This window comes from Molothrus aeneus, chromosome 4 (genome assembly GCF_037042795.1).
Source record: "Molothrus aeneus isolate 106 chromosome 4, BPBGC_Maene_1.0, whole genome shotgun sequence".
In the NCBI taxonomy this organism is placed as follows: domain Eukaryota; kingdom Metazoa; phylum Chordata; class Aves; order Passeriformes; family Icteridae; genus Molothrus; species Molothrus aeneus.
The window spans coordinates 31,219,322-31,238,648 of record NC_089649.1 but is presented as its reverse complement, the minus strand read 5'-3'; the positions used below and the strand labels follow the sequence as shown (position 1 = coordinate 31,238,648).

General features: G+C 35.4%; 1 protein-coding gene across 2 annotated transcripts in view; it reads right to left on the bottom strand.

Annotated features, from left to right (window-relative positions):
* Window positions 1–6,232: 6,232 nt before the first annotated feature.
* Window positions 6,233–19,327, bottom strand: part of GUCY1A1 (guanylate cyclase 1 soluble subunit alpha 1) — a 34,713-nt gene continuing 21,618 nt past the window's right edge. For both annotated transcript variants that reach the window (XM_066548206.1, XM_066548205.1), the window contains 8 exons: window positions 18,898–19,295; window positions 16,235–16,296; window positions 14,554–14,612; window positions 13,038–13,747; window positions 11,112–11,597; window positions 10,445–10,588; window positions 8,451–8,605; window positions 6,233–7,286 (listed from right to left, as the gene is read on the bottom strand). In XM_066548206.1, coding sequence (XP_066404303.1) covers window positions 7,085–7,286; window positions 8,451–8,605; window positions 10,445–10,588; window positions 11,112–11,597; window positions 13,038–13,747; window positions 14,554–14,612; window positions 16,235–16,296; window positions 18,898–19,146 — 2,067 coding nt within the window. In that variant the 5' untranslated portion in view covers window positions 19,147–19,295 and the 3' untranslated portion in view covers window positions 6,233–7,084. The remainder of the gene's footprint in view (window positions 7,287–8,450; window positions 8,606–10,444; window positions 10,589–11,111; window positions 11,598–13,037; window positions 13,748–14,553; window positions 14,613–16,234; window positions 16,297–18,897; window positions 19,296–19,327) is intronic.

The window sequence follows — 19,327 nt, the reverse complement described above, 5'->3', positions numbered from 1 at the left end:
CCAAGGCCAGTTTGGAAATAACACAGTCTATCATGCTGTCATACACAAGGAATAAAAAAAGATTATACAGCACCATATATTTTAAAGCCCTTTGTACGATCGAGAGACCTGGCCCCAGTGTATGAAATAAAAAATTTAAGGAGGCCACTAACTTTTTAAAACTTGTTTAAGAAGAGTCACAACATACTAAAAATATAGTTCGTTTATCTAGGAGGACAAGGAGATGAGTACCTAGTGGACTACCAATGTACTAGCTCTTGGGCAGAAACCTTGCTACATGAAGCCATAAACACTAGTCAGACCAGATCAATTCTAAATGTAGGTAAAATCACAGAAGTTCAAACCTTAGTAAAATAGTGCAAAATAAGTTTAACATTTGAACTGTTCACACAGTTCTTTAAAAAAAAATGAATCATTGATGTTGGAGGTTCCATGTAAATAAGCTTAAAAATGGCAGCATGTAAAATCTTTTGAAATTTCAACCACTGCCTGGTCAACTTTTGAATCTGTGTTAAGAGCTTTTAAAAGTTCTAAAAAATGAGGACACGAATGGATGGGCATTAGAAATTTAGCAAAATCATCTCAGTAGACATTCCAAGAACAGCAGAAGCAAACTCTAGTTTTAGGTTTTGTCGGCATAGTCATCAGTTCTACTTAACACAGTCCAAATCTACTGGGAAAACCAATTTTAGGTTCTTTAAAAGAATGACCAAGAACAAAAGCTTCAGTATAACCAGTTAAAATCATACAAGTAATATGCTAATTTTAAGGGAGAAAGAAGATATTTAGATAAATTAACCAAACTGTTCCAAGCTACTGGTTGAATATCTCTGTGTAGAAAACCAAATAAAAACTGAAGAGATGTAAATCTCTAAAAATCTTTTTGATTTCCAGGAAATTGGTGATAAAGATAATGTAATAAATCATGCTGTTGGAACCAGACCAAAGGCTGTGCTTTGCTGTAGCTAAAGAGGGGTTGTCACCAGTTAACTAAGATTTGAACGTGTCAGGTCACTATCTACTTTTTACTTTTTCATAGGAAGTGAATTTTGGGAAAATGGGAAAACTCATCCTACCATACAAATGTTGTAGTTACATCTTTGTGTGCCTGCTGCTGCTAATGAAAAGACAACACCTGGGACTTTTGCCCTCCAGTGGGGTTGGTCTTCTCCTTCAAGCACTTATAAAAGAGTTTTGAGGATACAAATGTCAAGGAATTCCTGGCAGCATGTCCCAGGCAGGAAACAAGTTGACTGTATGGAGAATAGGTGTAAAAGATATTTTTTACAGGTTTCAAGGGAATCCACTTTGTATATGGAGTAAGCCCTCATGCTCATGAGCATTGGAGAGATTATATGAAAATATTTTTAGTTATGGTTTTCAGAAGGTGGATTATCTGGTGATTTTGTGTACCTGAGTGACACTTTTTTGAAAGTGCTAACATCTACAAGGGTCAAAATTCCTTGGATAAATATGAAATTGCCTTTTTTCTGATTTGGTTCAGGCTTGGTAGGTTGCATTTACAGGCTGTTCTTGAGATTAACCCAATATGATACAAATGGAAGTTCTAGACAAGGTGAGATTTGTAAAATGTGAAGTGAAAATGGCATGGTTAGAGTAAAAGCAGGCAGTCATTGATTTAGTTTTCTAAAATAGAGGTGTCGTTTGGAAGGTGCTGAATTAAAGAATTCAACCAAGTGATTTGCTGAGGAGGACAAGCTTCCATTCCAGATACCTGCACAGTCAAGACTGGAAGTCTTAGGCAAGAAGATTTGCTTTCATCTGAAGGAGAGGCTAAATGTCAATGAGATAAATTATTCCATTATAGCATACAATCAAATTCCCATTTGGTGACCCTCATGCACTAGGTACATGTTATACATGTTTTATTTTAACATGTTTCTTCCTGATTTGAGATGCTGATTTCATCTGGCAATTCTTGGTGAGATTGATGAAAGCAGAAAGTAGCATAGGATCCTTTTATGTTGTGTGAAAGGGCAGATGCTGAGACAGTAACATTCAGCTCAATATGGTTTGTGTTAATGCACAAGCACTATAAAACAAAGGAAGTATTTTAATAAGTTGCATTTTTTACTTTGGACTTTGCTTTTACAGTTTATTTTGTTACTGAAGTCCTGAATAAAAAGACTGCCTTATATGGTACTGCTGGATTCCACTTGCTGAAGATGGAGTCACTTTACTGACATGGAAAATACTATAGGTATTTTCTAGTTATTGTCTGAGACCTGACATTTGTAATTGTCATAACAATACTTCTCAGGTGCAGAAACACCCTTGTAAGTTCACTTCAGCAAGATTCATTATTTCTACTATACCACTATACAGTGTTCTCCTATACCATTACATCATTTTTTTCAGTCCTGGTATTGACAAGCTATGATGAACCAGCCCTAAATATTCCCATGCTGGTCTGTAATGCAGTAAGATGTGTACATTTGAGAAACAGAGAGCTCTCTAGCATCCTCCTGTTAGAGGAATGTAATCTTAGCCATGGAGAGTGAACTAATAATATGTATGAATTTTCCCCAACATCATCTGCAATCAGTGGAAAGATTTCTGTTCATTTTCACATGCTTGTAGTCCAAAGCCCCTGGGAATGCCTTTGTCCTTGATACTTCTTTGGCAGGTTTTGTTTGGGCTGAAAAATCAGAAGAGTGGAAACGTTTCTATGTCTGAATCCAGCTCTTTTCACATCCTTGGGATGTTACTGCATGTATTCTCTCAGTTATTTCCCCACTGTGTGCTGCTGTGTGTGCAGGATATGCATTTGCCATAGTAGCACAAAAATTTGTAATTTTCTACTGCTCAAAAAATGAGAAGCAATTTTAGCACAGATCTTCAAAGGCAATCTTATAACGAGGCTGCAAAGCAATGTGCTCATTTACATTTCTATTAGGAAACCACTGGCTTGACTTTGCTTTCAGCATCAAAAGTCTGCCGAGGCAGATGAGACACACAACTTTATAAAGTTGTTTACTTCATTTCAGATTCTTTCACAGTTTATTATTTCTTTGACTGGCTTTCCAGATTATGTTCCACCCTAACGGCATATTTAACATTCAGATCCCACTGCTTGTGCTCTGAAGAATATGTATCTTTAAACTGTTACATCTGGACATAGCAAAAGTTCCAGACTCATGGATTATCTTTCTTCTTTTATTTGTTTCAGTATCAGACCAATGGTCAGTAACCTCAGACAGTAGCTTGTACTCTCCCTCCATGCTCTGCAGAAAAGGACTGTCAGTGAACATATGCAAATAGGATTGGAAAATTTTAAATAAAACCAAAACCAAACCAAACTTATATCTGATTATTTTCTTCCTATGCAGTTGTAAACAGCCACACAATCAGAGGTGGCCTTAGAAGTCTCAAAAGACTGTTATGGCACGCACCTTGCAGACTTTAGAGGCAGGAAAGCAAGTCCTAGCTCTCATTTTAGAAAGTTATATTTGGTTTCTGCCAAGCTGACTTAAGATAAACTGCAGCAGAGCTTTGAAAGCAACTCAGTACCTTGTACACTCTATGGCAAACAGCCACAAAAGTCTTTGCTGTTGCAGGAAGCAAATCTCCCACCGCTTTCGCAGAACAATGGGCAGGCATTAAAAAAAAAGTTAGCAGATGGAGTGGCCTGTAGGTTGTAGGATGGGTGGGGTTTGAAAAAGGGTCCCCTTGCCAAGATTCAAGACCAATTCCCTTAATTCTGCTGGCCTTTGGTTGGAAATACCGATTTTGCCCCCTGTACTATTAATTGCAGCTGTTTCTGGAAAGATTGCAAAAGAAAATGATGGGAGAAATAAACTGGGGGAGGTCTCAATTCTGCCTTCACAAGTTTTCCCAGGAAGAAGTAGATCTGTCCCAGGGGCTCAATTATCTGTGCACTTCACTGTTCTGTCAGTTTCCTTTGCTCTGGTTTTGCACAGTAGTTCAGAGAGAAGGAAAGCATCAGCTCCACACTAATTGCACTTCCTCTGACACCAGCAATGCAAATTTTTCCGACATCCCCCTGAAATCTTATCAGGTCATGCCTGAATGAAATAAAATTAATTGAATTTTTTGGTATAGCTTTCACTTTAGCTATGTCAGTGCTAAGATTCAAAGGACCCACTTTCTATTTCAAGGGCCATTTACACTTCTTTGGCAAAGAAACTGCAGTGATAAAAATGTATCTTCCATCACACAGTGTAAGTGTGAACAGGAATCAGCTACACAGAATCTTCATGAACTAATAAAATAAAGTTTCACACATAACAAAGCTGTTTCTGGACATAATACTAAGGTATTTTTATATTCATATAAATAGCATTCCATAGTCTCTGAACATTTTCACGATATCATACACTATACTACAGAAGAGATCAACTTAAAAACAACTCTATTATTTTCTTCCCAAATGTCCAAGTATTGTGTCAGCTAAATTGCCTTCCTTCTGTTTATCTCAACAACTTGCTTATTAGCTTTCTGATTCCTTTTGTTCAATTTAAATGAAATGATAAGTTAAAAGGTGAAAAGAATATTTTAGATCTAAGGGAAAAGATCAATTAAAATATTTTTCCCTTGTTAAATACATATTTATTCTGCAAAAGAATTTAAACAGAGGAACAGTTTCAGTGAGACCTAAATTCTTAAATTATGTTTAAAGCTAAAGGGACTTATGAAGGATTTATTATAGAACACGTCTGAACACAAGCACATTTTAAAGCACTTTCATGAATCTTTGTCTTAAATATGTGCCTAAATCCTGTTTACTTTCCTTAGACTCAAGTAGGTTGCTTTCTGTGCACACTAAAGCACCTCAGTAGAATTCTTTCTGGAAGGCTGTCACCTAAGGAAGGTTATCAAGAACTGCCATGAACATCCTATCTGATGACAGACTTATATGGAATTTGGCTTTGAGCATGGCCCTCATCCAGTCAGCAATAGTTGTCTTCTAGGAACAAAAGGAAATTCCCTCCTAAACGTACTTCCCATTCGGTCTGCGAAATAAATATTTTTTATTTAGAAGTCTATTTATTTCTTAACCGGGATGGGTAGATTCATACTGACCTCAGTAATTTCTGGTTTAATACCATAAGCCTACTGAACTGTCAGGAGGCAAATACTCCCCCATATTCTATATCCAGGGGTACCCACACAGCACTGCTAGTAACCTCTGGGTATTTCTCTCAATAGAACAGAACTATCTGACCAATATAATATTGGAAAGATCAGTCTCCAAGATTTGCATAGTTCTTGTTTCCTTAAAACACTGGGGTCCAAAGTGTTACAAATACATGTGCCTGTATATATGTATATATATGTGTGTATGTATATATATATATATATATATATATATATATATATATATATATATATATATATATATATATGTATAAAATAAGTTTTCTGGTTCCATTTTTGTGCCACAGAACTATTTCTAAGCATCTTGGATGGATATAGTAGACCTGAGGAAGGATTCAATGGTTCAAGTTTTGTTCAAATGCTCCTTACAGGAAAACTGAATTGAAATATGTCTTTAAAACATTCTTAATCCTAGTATCTTTTAACGTCTTTTCTCAAGATTCTGATGCCACATGTATGAGTTTCTACCAAAAACTAGTAGGATTAAATTGTTTATTGAGCTTCAAAATGTACCAGTCAAGATCAGAAAATGAACAAAATAGCACCTTAGTCTAATAAAATTGCTCCCTGTAAATACTAATAGACCAAAATCTGATTTAGTGGTTTGAAGAGACATTTATGGCTTGATATGCCAAACCCCAGGAGCTGAAGAGGTCATAATAATAATACCTGATACAAATGGGAGTAGTAGTATGTGCATAAGTGGGGCAGTTCTCCAGCCTGTAGTTGGGATCAAACAGTACAGCACAGAGGAATTTCTGGGCAGATGGATCTGCTATTCAGAGGCAGAATCCTAAACTCAGAACTCTTAACTAACTCTATTCTGCCAGTTCCACAGGCAAAGCCTTTAGGATTGTCCACTCATATTCCATCAGCCACAACAGAAAAGTTTGTACTGTAGTAGTACTAATCTTTGTAAATGTGTTCAGATGTTTAAAAGCATCTCTTTTCACCTGAAAATTCCCCTGGCAACTTCAGAGTGAGCATGTGATGGGCATTTCCATAGCACCTCACACCCACGTTGCATCCTCAGATAAGGATCAGAGATTTAAGCTGGTGTGCTTCCATTCCATACAGTCTAACTGGAATTCCATTTCTAAGCAAACATTCCAAAGCATATTTTATTACACTTCTGTTAAAACATTTCAAATTTAATTGACAACAAAAAGAAAACATTTATTGCTGTAATACATAATAACAAGTGGATATTATTATTTTTAAGTACTTTAAAAACCCTAAGAACTAAAATAGTCTGATGATTACAGAGATGTTAGTATGTGATTATACAGTATTTTAATCTATATTCATTTTATACACAAAATAAAGTTCATGAAACAGTAAGCAGCAACTCTGCTATGCATGTGTATTAGCTACAATTATCAGCCTGATCCAGAAAATGCTGAGCACCCTCATACTTTGACCAGCCAGTGTGAGAAGATGGTCAGCAGCCTTCTAGGATGGGGCCCAAATGATGCACTGGAAGGAGTATGTGATGGCAGTGACCTACTTTAATATTTTAATGGACATTTTCTTATGGAATCTCTAAGGAAATACATTTTCATAGTCATTGATAAGCACCAGCTCACAACACTGCATGTGGCTGCATCACTTGCACATTGCATTTCCTGACAAACTGCATATACAATACATCTAGAATTCTCAGTATAAAGAGAACTGTAGCACTTACAAATTACCACAGGGAAAATACAGTTTATAGTAGCATTTCCAACAGTGACATTGCAACGTTACTTTAGCGATTATGTTCCTTATGCAAAGGAGAAATAAAAAGTAGTCAGTAACATACTTCCTGAAATTTTAATACTGGCTTTCAGGTGTTAACAATCTAAAGTGCTTTCATGTGTCATACAGTTTTAAAAATTTTCAATTTGTACCAAAAAAAAATCCAAATATTTATAAATTTATTCTATACATTTGTGAAAACAATTTAGTCTATTCCTGTTTCCTCACCGAAAAAATTGGCATTGCCATCTCCCAAATCTCTCTTTTGAAACCAAGTCTGTGAGTTTGTTCCTTGAATATAAGCATCCAGAAAATAGCAAATTCCAGGGATATCACTTGGAAAATTTGGTGGAAGCTCCTCTCTTGAGCGTGGTGTGAACACAAAACCTGGGTATTCCTTTAACAACCTAAAACAAAAATTAAACATATTGATTAAAATCAACCAGTCACTAAGAACTGCAGATATTCAATAACTCTTCATATATGACAGGGAGAATCCAATTTAATTTTTTTAGTTATTTACAGGAAATATAAAAAATAGTGTTTACTTGGTAACCTTGAAAACCTATTAAAGTGTGCATCAGTGCAAATAACAGTTTCTCCTCTTTTTTTGTCCTGTTAATGTTTTGCTAATAGGTGCTATGTTTGTTGTAATTTTTTTCAAAAATTATTTAGTGCTGAAAGCTTGCTCACATCCACACATCAAATGCACCATAATTAGTATTTCAAAGAAGGGAATACTGTGAACCTTATTAAACTATTCAGACCCTCTTATTAATTCTAATATTATTTACTTTTTCACATGTTGAAACAGAGACTGCTCTCTGTAAGGATAAATGTTGGTTAACTCATACCAAAGCTTTCAAACAATTACTGCAATATACAGCAGTTGTGCAAGGTGCCAAAATGTTATCCATGTGTGTTTAGAATTGGTGAATGAATCAGAATTTTAAAAATACACCAAACAAAAAGGAGGTTAACACCTCATTCACTCAGAAAAAAAAAAAGAAACTCCACAACCACAATAGTTTACCAATTAATCAACTTGCCTACTTTTTAGGGGTATGATTCAAAATGATTTTCCATATGAGTGGAATGGAAAAACAATCACTGTTGGCCAGCACTGCTTATGTTGACCTACACAAGCACTGGTGATGCTAATGCTCTCTCTGCATTTTCAGAGTGCATAATCAAAAGGGTTACTTTCTCTGTGCTCTAATACCGGTGCTACTTTTTCTAACTCACCTACCCAAAATCATCTAAAGCTTGGCACCATCTATGTCACATAACACATGCTGCAGGGGATGTCAGGAAAGATCCTGTGCCAAATTCTCTGTCTGATGCTGGATGCAGAACCTTGCCACAAGGCATTATCAGATATGTGGCAGTGGGTACAAGCTGAGTAGGAGCAACAGACCACAGTCCAGGCTACAGTGAGGGTAGCAGAGCTTCCTTAAAAAGTAATAAAAATTTATAATTTTGCTTATTTTACCCAGCCAAAAAAACAACAGGAAAATAACAGACTACTACAGTAACTACTGCAGGTGGACATTTTACATACTGCACTGTACCTGTAAGTCGTTGGGCTGACATTTATTTTTCTAGGTATACTGCAAGATTCAAACTTATTGGCAAGGGTCACATTATTTCCAAAAAGGCAATAACGAGGCATTTTAACCCCAACAACTCCAGCAAAGACAGATCCAGAATGAAGGCCAATACGCATCTTTAAACAAAAGAAAGAAAACAGCACTATTAGGTAAAATAGAACTGGTAAAGTCAATTTTATAAATTATTCTTCATTAAAAAAAATAAAGAAAGAATGAGCTACTAAAATAAACAGGGTTAGCAGAGTCTCCTTAAAATAGCTGTACTCTGGTCATTACCGCTCATGGAGAGGGAACTAGCTGAAGTTTATCGTGTTCTGCATTTTTAGTCAATAATCCTACCATATCAAAATATGACTGTGAACTGCTGTGAACTTAGCTCATACTCAGATGTTTGACTCTTACTTAGCTGCTGCTGTTTTTTATGGTTCTTTTTGGTAGGTTTTTTTTGAGCTGTGTTCTTTTTCTCATGTACATTATACATGTGTAGAGGTGTTTTCTTCAGAACAGCATTCTGACTAAATAATGGCATGATGCCAGGAACCTTGTATGTCTACTCTGCATACTACTCTTTACATATCAAGAGAGTATCATACCAGTATGAAGAAGTTGCAGTTTCTAACTTTGAGTGTAAAAGTAGCAAAACCTGCAACAATACCAAAATCCACCCACATTGAAAAGATGGCTGAAATATATTCATCAAAATGCAAGTCTGATTCAAATTTTGTCATTTGCAGTCACACCTTTTTTTTCTTGGCAATTGATATGTAAAATGACAGTAGATTGTGTGACAAATGCATTGCTTTGCACAATATACAATGTTTTCATGAAGCATTTAATTAAAATAGATGCATGCTTTCATTAAAAATATAGTTTGCTTCTAAGAAGCTTCTGGTTAGGTACTTACACAATATTACATTTTATCCTTATTTTAAAATAGTTTAAAAAATGTAGTACTAGCATTTGCATGTAAATTATACACCTGTTATAATATTGCCAGAATGTTTCCAGATTTCTTAAGTGTAACTTAATTTGATACTGCAAAATACAAAAAGAACAATATTTATTTATAATACAATACTGCTGTTCTGTTTGATAAATGTGGAGCATATAATCCTCTTAATAACCATTTTCTTTTTCTTGGAATACAAGTATTCCTTAATTTAAAATTAAAAAAACCCGAAAACCACTAAGCTTTCTGGAGGAACAATGAACAGATAAATGTTAAAAATTAGGAAATGAAAGACATAATGAACTGAGACACCTCTATTAAAAATAATAGGATGGCATTCCAGGCCATTTGAACAACACTGAAGGTCCACATAATTTTTCATGCACACAGACCTTTCTTTTTCTTTCTCAGTAAGAGATAATCTTATGTGAAAATTTCAGTACATGTGTAAGTTCTCACTGAAAGGACGCCATAAATATAATTACCACTGAATTTAACAGTTGCTTTGACAGCATTAACACCATTATCTTATGGCGGTTCAGTATCTGACCGTGAAACAAGAGCAGCAATGGAATCCTCCAAAGCTGCGCGGATTACTACAATCAGAACGTCTTTGGGCATTCATATTCATAGCTTCTGCGTCAAAAGACCTGCAGTCTAATTTGGAAAGAGGATTAGTCATTTCCTTAGAAAAGAGACTATTCCATGCCACTGACAGTTTTATTGCCACTGAGACAAGAACATCAGCATGTCAGATTGCACCTATTCACTTCACTGCATTTGTCTTTTAGGTTGATTTTCAGATCTCTATTTCACCTTTACCACTCTACAAAACTCTCATCCACAAATCTAAAAAGGTCAGCTTCTCCAACCACAGTCATTTGATTCCCCAAATTCTCTAAGTTAATGCAATGATGTGAAATTTCCTTGAGACAAAATCCCAGAAAGCAATTAAACAAACAAAAGATATCAGTTTAACCAAATAAAATACAATAAAATATATGACCTTGATAGGCTCTCCATGGGGAGACACCACCTCGTCTGACAGTTCCATCATCTTCAGGGCCATCAGTGCTATTTGAACAGCATGTGTTTCACTTTCTTTGTGCAAGCCTCCAGCAACACAGTAGGCATCTCCAATAGTCTCAACCTAAAACAGGCATATTTGTTCCTTACACTTAGACTGTTTGATAAATATGAAAGAACTGCCTAAGTTCTTTAAGTAAGAATTGTAGCTAAACATAATTCTTGACTAAGTCTTAGTTTTCCTGCAAAATTATTAAAGTACTGGACAAATCTTGCAGTATCATGCAAAAGGAAAAATTACACAACTTTTATTTATAGCTGGGCATAATTCTAAAATAGTTTTCCTTTTTCATTTACAGTCAGGCACCCCCAGCTACATTAAACACCTGTTTACTCCAGAATCACAGCACTGTCATTGAAATTAATTTTTAAAATTAACTGTTAAGTTTTGAGGTTTTTTTTCTTGGCTGAATGAACCAGTGAACTTGTGTTCACTGGTTTTGTTTGTTTGTTTTATGATTTATTTTGTCTCATTTGAAAAAGGTTTATAGCAAAATAATTTTTGGACCTCTGCTATCTTCTGTCCCACTTATTCTTAATTTCCTTTCCTGCCCCAGAATCCCAAAGAAAAGCAATGAATTGTGTACCTTGTAGACATCTAGCTCTCCACATTGGTAATCAAAGCGAGTATAAAGCTCATTAAGCATGGTGATAACCTGCATAGGTGAGCATTGGGAACAGATGGCAGTGAATCCAACAATGTCAGAAAACAGCATTGTGACATTATTAAATTTCTTGGCTTGTACAACTTGTCCCTGCCACAGCTGCTGAGCAACCTCTCCAGGAAAAATTGAAAACAGAAGATCTACAGTCTTCTTCTTCTCCTCTTCAAGTGCTTGATGGGCCTGCTCAAGGGTTGCTTTTAGCTTTCCTAACCTCTTCTTCAATCCATCCTGGGCTCTGGCCTGCTCTCCTATCAGAACAACATCTCTTAAAGCATTGTGAATGGGAATATCAGAGAGGTACAATCCACGTCCTGTAAAATCTTCTAGTCTGTCCACACAGGGAGATCCCAAGAATAGAATGGCACTGGATTCAAAAATATAGATCATTTGGCCTTTAAGATCCATTACCTGAAACAGTTAAAGAAACAAGAATTCATGCAAAACATGCAAGGCAATGGTCTAGAAGTGAGAAATTTTAGAGAAAATACACTTCACTAAAATGTAAGAAAATCAAGACTGGCCCATAGTCCTTACATTTTTATTTAGTTGCTTAGAGAAAACATGGGGTGCTGAATCACAGAGCCATCAAGTAAGTTCATTTTTATTTAGTCCTCTGGTACAAGAGGACCCCAACTTAAGGATAAACCCCTAATTATGTCTGAGTATCAGTTTATCTTAGGGAGAAAAGAAAACCAAAAAGAATAATTTTGTGTATTATCAGCAATTGATAAAATGTGCTACTATAGTGGCCTCTGAATTTCTACTAATAACTGGTTCATGCACCACTTTCTCCATAAGATAAAGTGAGAAAATCTGCTTCAGTTTTATCACAGGATGTTCAGTACTCACTGAAATTTAAAATTAAAGGCAGAAATGGCAGGAATATCCAATTTTAATAGTCTAAAAGAGAAAAATATTTTATGTGAAGTGTTTTTATGTCCCTTCTGTATTCAGTTGTGTAATGTGAAAGGTGCTGCAGAGCTTAGCTTAACATGGCTCTGAAAGACCACTTGTTTAATAAAATCTGTTCCTTACTAATAGACATTTGCATATGCAAGTACATGCAGAATCAAAGCCAACTCTACTACCCCTTGTAACCATTCTAGTGCAGAAATGGATCTGAGATGAAGTAGCTACAGCTTTTAATAGTAGCTACATTAGTAACTGGGTAAAACTTCTTAACTGTTCCTCATTGAAGTTTTTGGAGTGTTGAGTCTGAGTTGGTAATTCATCCCAGAGTGCTTCAGGTGTAGAGAAGCTGGAATTCAGCTGGGACCAGGAACAAATAAAAATACAAGATGATTTTTACTGTCCCAGGTCATTTGTCACAGACCCAGCTTCAGCAGAGATAGTTGTAATCCCATCAGCTGAAACTAAGTGGAACCTTTGGTGATTCTATCTGATGAAAACATGAGAGTTTTCATCAGATAGAATCAAAGATTCCAAAACATGAAAGGCTGAATGTGCACAGAAAACATCTGTTTATTTTCCCCAAACCTAGAGCTGCTCCCAAATAACTCAGGGGCACTTTGTTAAAGCTTTTCCTGCCACTGTCTTTGTGCTGAAGATGCCCTTACTCTCAGCAGCGTGGCTTTATCTCAGTATTTCAATTTATTGAAATAAATCAAATTTGCAGTCGGATTTTACTTCTGTATAAGTCCTAAAGCAGAGTTTTGACTGAACACTGGCTTCAGAAGCTGAATTACATTGGACTACCCTAATTAAATCATTATTACGCAGTTGTATCAGATGTAGATAATGCAAAATGCACCATGTTTTGTGGCTAGTTTAACTATCTGAAGAAAAAAAAAATCCTGGTAGAAGTAATGGTGATAAAAAGTCTCTTACCATGGATGGTTTCATATCAGTATTATCCCATCTTCTAACTCGTACAGTAAACTGCATATTTAGCATGGTCATTATTGCACTAAAAGTGCAGCTTACTTTGGGGGTAAGAATTTCAAAATACTCTTCAAAATTTGGCTTAGCTTGAAATTCTCTCCTGGTCAAAAGTCTTCTTATCCCATTTCCAATTTGAAGAACTGACATATCCTTGTCAAACATAAAATGAAATGGGAAAGTCTTACAGAACACAGAGGCAGGAATCACAAGTGAAGACTGTGGTTTACATGGAGATAAGGAAGGTTTTGCACTTTTGACTTGTATAGAATACAGCAAATAAGGCTGATTAGCAAACTCAGTGCAGTCATTATGGAAACAAGGAGGCATGAGCATCACTTCTACCTCAGTTTCATACAAAATATGAGCTGCTGCTTTAATGATACCAGGTAGAATAAGACTTGTGATTTTCTTAGGAAAGAAATAATAAACATTTAAGAAGTCCTGATCTTTCTCCAGGCATAATATGGAGGCATCTTCAAGTCTGTCCTTTTTTCCTGCTTCTTGGCTGTGGCTACTCTGCTTCAGCAGAGTAGTGAAACTATTCAAGAAGTCCTTAAGGGTGCCTCCAATAACCCCTAATATGTGTTCATCCTCTTCATAGCATATTTTGAATAGCTCTTCACCAAGAGATTCCCGTAGAGACTCCACGGGAACACCTGCACAGAACCACATTTTAGTCAGAACTGCACTCATCATCCTGAATCACAGGCTAACCTCCCCATTTTTTTCCAAAACAAACAATCAATATCCTTCCCTGATACAGCATTGACACCTGAAGGCCCTCTCATTTAGGAGTCCTGGAAACGGGAAAAGACTGGAAATGGGTTGCGGTTTAGAAAGATCCAAGATTCAGTGTTCTTAGTAGAGATGTAAGACAAAATGGATGCAAGTTTTGGCACAAGATTTAACTCAACTCCCCTAGTTTGATCTAAAGGAGTAAAATAAGAAGTTTAAAAACTAACACACAAATAAAATAGGATCTGCAGATCTAAGTACTATGTGTAATCCAGTACATTAAATAACCCTGGGAATATTCTGGAGCACTGAGGCCAATTGGCACTGAATGGCTCACATCATTGCTAGTAAATTTGTTTTACCCAGATAGTTGCATGCAAACTGACTGTTGGAAATATTCCATTTCTCCAATTGTTGCTGGGAATCCTTTGAAAAAGTACTACCTCTCACAGACCAGCTGTGTGCCTGGACCAGTTTAACAGTTTAAGTGTACAGAAGACCATATTTCAGTTCCAGGAAATGTTAATTTACTATTACAGATGTAGCCAGAGTTACATATTAAAAATTATAGAGCTCTCTTCTGACATACAACAGTCCTCAGAATATGAAGTAACATATTAGTAACAAGACTAATTTATATAAAATATATTTATATAAAATATATTTATATATATATAATAGATACTCTATTTATTTATATATATATTACTAAACAAGCTTAAATTACCTGCTGTAGTAGCATGATCACTGATTATTTTTTCAAAATCTTCTCTATCACCAGTTTTTCTGCAAAGATCATAAAAATATAATAAAACCACTAAATTATCAAGATAAATGTGGTAAAGACAATAAGTATAGAAGTTACCTTGTCTTTAAAGTGTATAGACTCAGTTCTGCTGATCAAATAATAAGTTTTTAATTAATTCAAAAGGGGGGTCTTGGTAGGATCTTAGATTATCCTATTGGATAATGTGGTAAATTATCCAATAATCTGGTAATTCTGGTAAATTAAAAGTTTTGTGGTCTGAGCTCAAATTATGGATTTCAGGCAAATGCTATTGCCTGTCATTGTAACAGTCCTGTTTTTTGCTTGGTTTGTGTTTTTATCTTGAAGCCAAAACTAAATTTCCTAACACATTGTAAAATATAATTGGCATTTATATTCAAGTATTTTTTGGAATTACAGTGTATTTAATTCAAAAGAGGTCAGAACATATTTCTGCTTTGAGAAGAAAAACAAATAACAACTATTAACTCCAAAATTACTTGTTCATTTTTAGTAATGCAGGTATTTGACACAAAACTGCAGCCCTCTGAGTCCTCTGAGGACAATAAATGTCAAACTGAATGTCTGACTCCAAGCTATGAGAAAGACTTATAGCTTAGATTAATCTTCATATAAGCAATAAACGCCTGATACATGCCTTCTGAATTTCTTGACTTGGAATATCATAGGTATATTTATAGGCAAAAGCAACACAGACATTTAGATTTGTTTTACATTGGCATTATTGCCTCCTTCAGAATATCACAGTAATTTTTTCTTTTCAACTGATACTCCAGGGAAGCAACACATAATTAAAGAATGGGAAAACATTCATAGCAATAAGCCAGTCAGCAATTGCAAAGCACATCTGACCCGCTATCTTTGGTTCAGTCAATGTATGTAAAGTGCTTTAAAAATATCAAGTATAATTTAAAAGATACACTGCAATTATCTATTCTTATCATGGTGAGCAACAGTGTAGTTTCCAACTTGATTATTTTTCTTCACTTCAGAAAGCAGATTTAAATTGATGGGCTTATTTTTTCAGATGCATTCAATAAACAGAATCGTCAGAATATCATGAGATGCAAAGGAATTCTAACTCCCTACAAGGCTCAAATGATTAATATTGGATACTAAGAAGTGCTGAAAATTGAGCTGAGTTCCTCAGAAACAGAAACCAGAAGCCAAGTGAGCTCAGGAAAACATCCAAGTTAGTATCTGTAGTGTATGAGTGTTCACTGTATCAGAAACCAAATTCTTTTGTATAATACTAATTGTATTTCAGAATCTTTCCCCGGGATCTTACTGGGTTAGATCCATTTACAACCAATCTATTGCTCCATCTATGCCAAGCTGTCTCTGAGCTCCTCCAAAGTCCTTGCCTGCTTTGCTTCCCTGTACTAATTTGTCCATTAAATCAACTTTGTGAATGATGTCAATATTTGTGAATATTTTAAAATAAACTAAATCATTACTAGCTTACATTACATGAAATGTTACACACCAATTTGACAAGATAATTGAATATAAATTCCAGAAGTCTTGATTCCCAGTCACCACCCCATTCCTGTCTGAAAAACATTATTGCACTGATACAACATTATTGCAGTGTAGTTACAAACCCATTACACTTACATACCTGGTTTCTTTTATTCTGTGTTTTGCAAGTGTTCTCTGCAGTGCAAGATTTAGCCTTTCAAACTGGGGAAAAAAATAAGTATGTCATATGCATATATGTCATTGTTGAAAATTTAATCATGAGGTAACATTTTTATACACAGAATTTCTTTGCCATCCTTGGGACTAACAACTTTTATTCAAGACAGTATTGTTGTTAGAAACAGCATGTCACTTCTGTGGTTATGGGGTTTACTTTATGTTCATCTCTTCAGCTCCAGTACCACTGTAATTAAAATTAAAAAATTAAGTCCCTCAGTAATTAAGCCCCTCAGTTCATGTGCACCAGTGGTAGTGTATTTTAAAAACAGTGATGTTCTTTAGCTCCAAGTTTTCAGATGGCAATAAAGACAGTGCTGCTAAGAAATAACTAACACAGCTCTCTATTATTACAAATCCCACCTCCAAAAAAATCCACAGAGTACCATGAATACAAAATTATTTTAAAGAAAAGAATAATTTTCACTGTGTATGCCACAACATCCTCCAAATGAAAATCTAGTCATTGTAGACAGCCTTTATTAAAGGATTCCTGAATAAAAGAAACTTTAGAGCATAACGAATGTTTGCCTTAAAATACTTCAATCCCATGATTCCATATCCCTTTTGCAGTTCCTAATTGGAACAGATGGAACATTTTCCAAATATGTGTATTTCAAATTGTTAGGGCCAGTAAAGCTGTCATATGTATGTAGCCTCTGATATTCAAACCCCAAACTTCCCACACAGACAGGGTCATAGAATAGTACTATACTGGCATGACACAATTCAGCTGTGAGGCTTCCTAAGGCCTGGCTTTTCTTTGGTTCACTTTCCCTAAAGAAACCAGCAGCTTTTACTGCATCTTTTACTTTTTGTATTTCCAGGAGGAAAGTTTGCACAACCAAAGAAAATATCACATGAAAGAAAGACATATTCTGTAAATGTTCTCCAAGGAAAAATCTAAAGTGAATTAGATACATATATACATATCTATATATGAATATATAGAACATGTATATGAACACAACATAAATTACATCTGTGTAGAAACCAATACAGTAAGTGGAACGCCATCCAATCCATTACTTATAAATGAGCAATGTTCTCCATATTTCTGTAAAGAAAGAAGCAAATTAAACAACAACATGCACTACATTATATCCCAAATTTAATCAGAAAATTGTTTGGATGCACTTTGTCCTGGACTTCCAAGCATAGCTTGCTGACTCTATGAGAAGTTCACGGTTCAACAGGGGTCATGATGCAGCCCTGCTTTGGAGCTTCCAGTTGGAAGGAAGATGACATTACTCAATGACATTAAAGTAAGGTAAATTTTCTAAGCAATGAAAAATACGTTTCTAAACAAGAAAAGCCCTTTTATGGAAAAAAAGGATTAGGAAGATGCTTAGGGCTTGAACCTAAATCATGAGCATGAGAACAGACTTGGAAAATCTTCTGATGCATATAACTTGAATAATTGTAAATAATAACAATGATAACCTTGAATTTCAGTGGTTCCTAGGCTACATGGTCATAATACCTTTGCTGTGCCAAGCTTTGTTGCAGATGATGAACTAGCCTATCATAATTATGTAATAGGCAACTGCATACATTTATACCACTCTTTAAAGAGGAAAAAAATACTAGTTATTAAAAATCCCATGAACAACTATATACTAGAAAAGCAATGCAGCAATCATGACATCCTGGAAAGGGTGCTTTGCCAGTTCATTTTTGGGTTGCAAGTATTTTTCTTTATAAATTTAGGGATCAGTTTAAAGGTTTAAAGGGATGCATTCCATCTGTATAAATGCAGCAGAGGTAAAAAGATCTGCATAACCAGATCTGCAAATAGATTTAAAAAACTCCAGCACTTTAAGTTATATACACCAAATGTCCAAGTAATGGAATTGTAATTAAATGAGTGTACAGAATTGTCCATTTGCTATTTCCAGTCCCGATATGTCAGTCAGTTCCTTCAAACCTCCCACTGAATTTGAGACAAGGCCAAGAGCTGGATGTCAGAGAGCTGCATTTTTCATGTTCTTTTTACAGAGATAAACCATGGTATTCATCTCCACTCAAGCAAGCCTAGGCCTGTTTTCAGTTAAGTTGAGCAGAGACATAAGAATATCTTTGTGGTAAATACGAACAGTAATGGTTTTAAAAATAGTATGACAGGAGGTTAGTATCACAGCAGATGGAAACATCTATTTTAATTTTTTTGTGATAATGACTAATGCACTTAGCAGTTTGGATTCAGTTAGGTGAACTGATGAGATGACCACATAATTTACATAATTAGGTAACAAGGCAGAATTTCTATTACTATATCTCTATGTTAAAAAATGGTACAAAAATAGATGGATTTAAAAATAACAATTAAAAAGATGAGTGTAAGGGTGCAAATGCAAGGCAAAAATAAAGGAAATACAGTGGAAGGAATGGTGTTTATGACACAGATTGTGGCAAAATTATGTCCAGAAGGAATGGAAGTGGATTTAAACTAGGGAGAACTACATAAGAATACAAACTTTTAAGTCAAAGCAACTTTCTAAGGGCTTATATCTAAAGGCAGGCATAGAATGCTTTCTTAACATTTATAGTTAAATGCTATTAAAGTTTTATTTAGTATCTATTTACCTCAGGAAAGATTAGTTTGCAGATGCTTTCAGTTAGTGTGTGCAGGTACACTCTACTTCTGCTCGTTTTCCTTTGTGGAAGGTTTCCTTGACCATCTTTTTCATGGACTTCTTTGCAGATGGGCAAAGCTGCTCTAGAGCTGTTTTCTGTGCAGTCCTTGTCATGTTCCTCAGTAATGTGACCTTGAGTCAGTAAGGAGAAAGGACATTCTCCTGTGATCTTCAAGTCTTTCAGTTTTGTACAGAACATACTGTACGAAGTCTCTCTCTTGAGATTAGGAGTACTTAGCTCTATGTTTACTAACAAGAGCAGAAGATGCCAGAATAATAAGTTGATAAGGCAACCGCTGTGGAAGGTTATTGGTAGCTATAAATCACCACAGGAAAAATTTTCTGCCCCTACAAAACAAGAAAGAAAAAAAGAATTACAA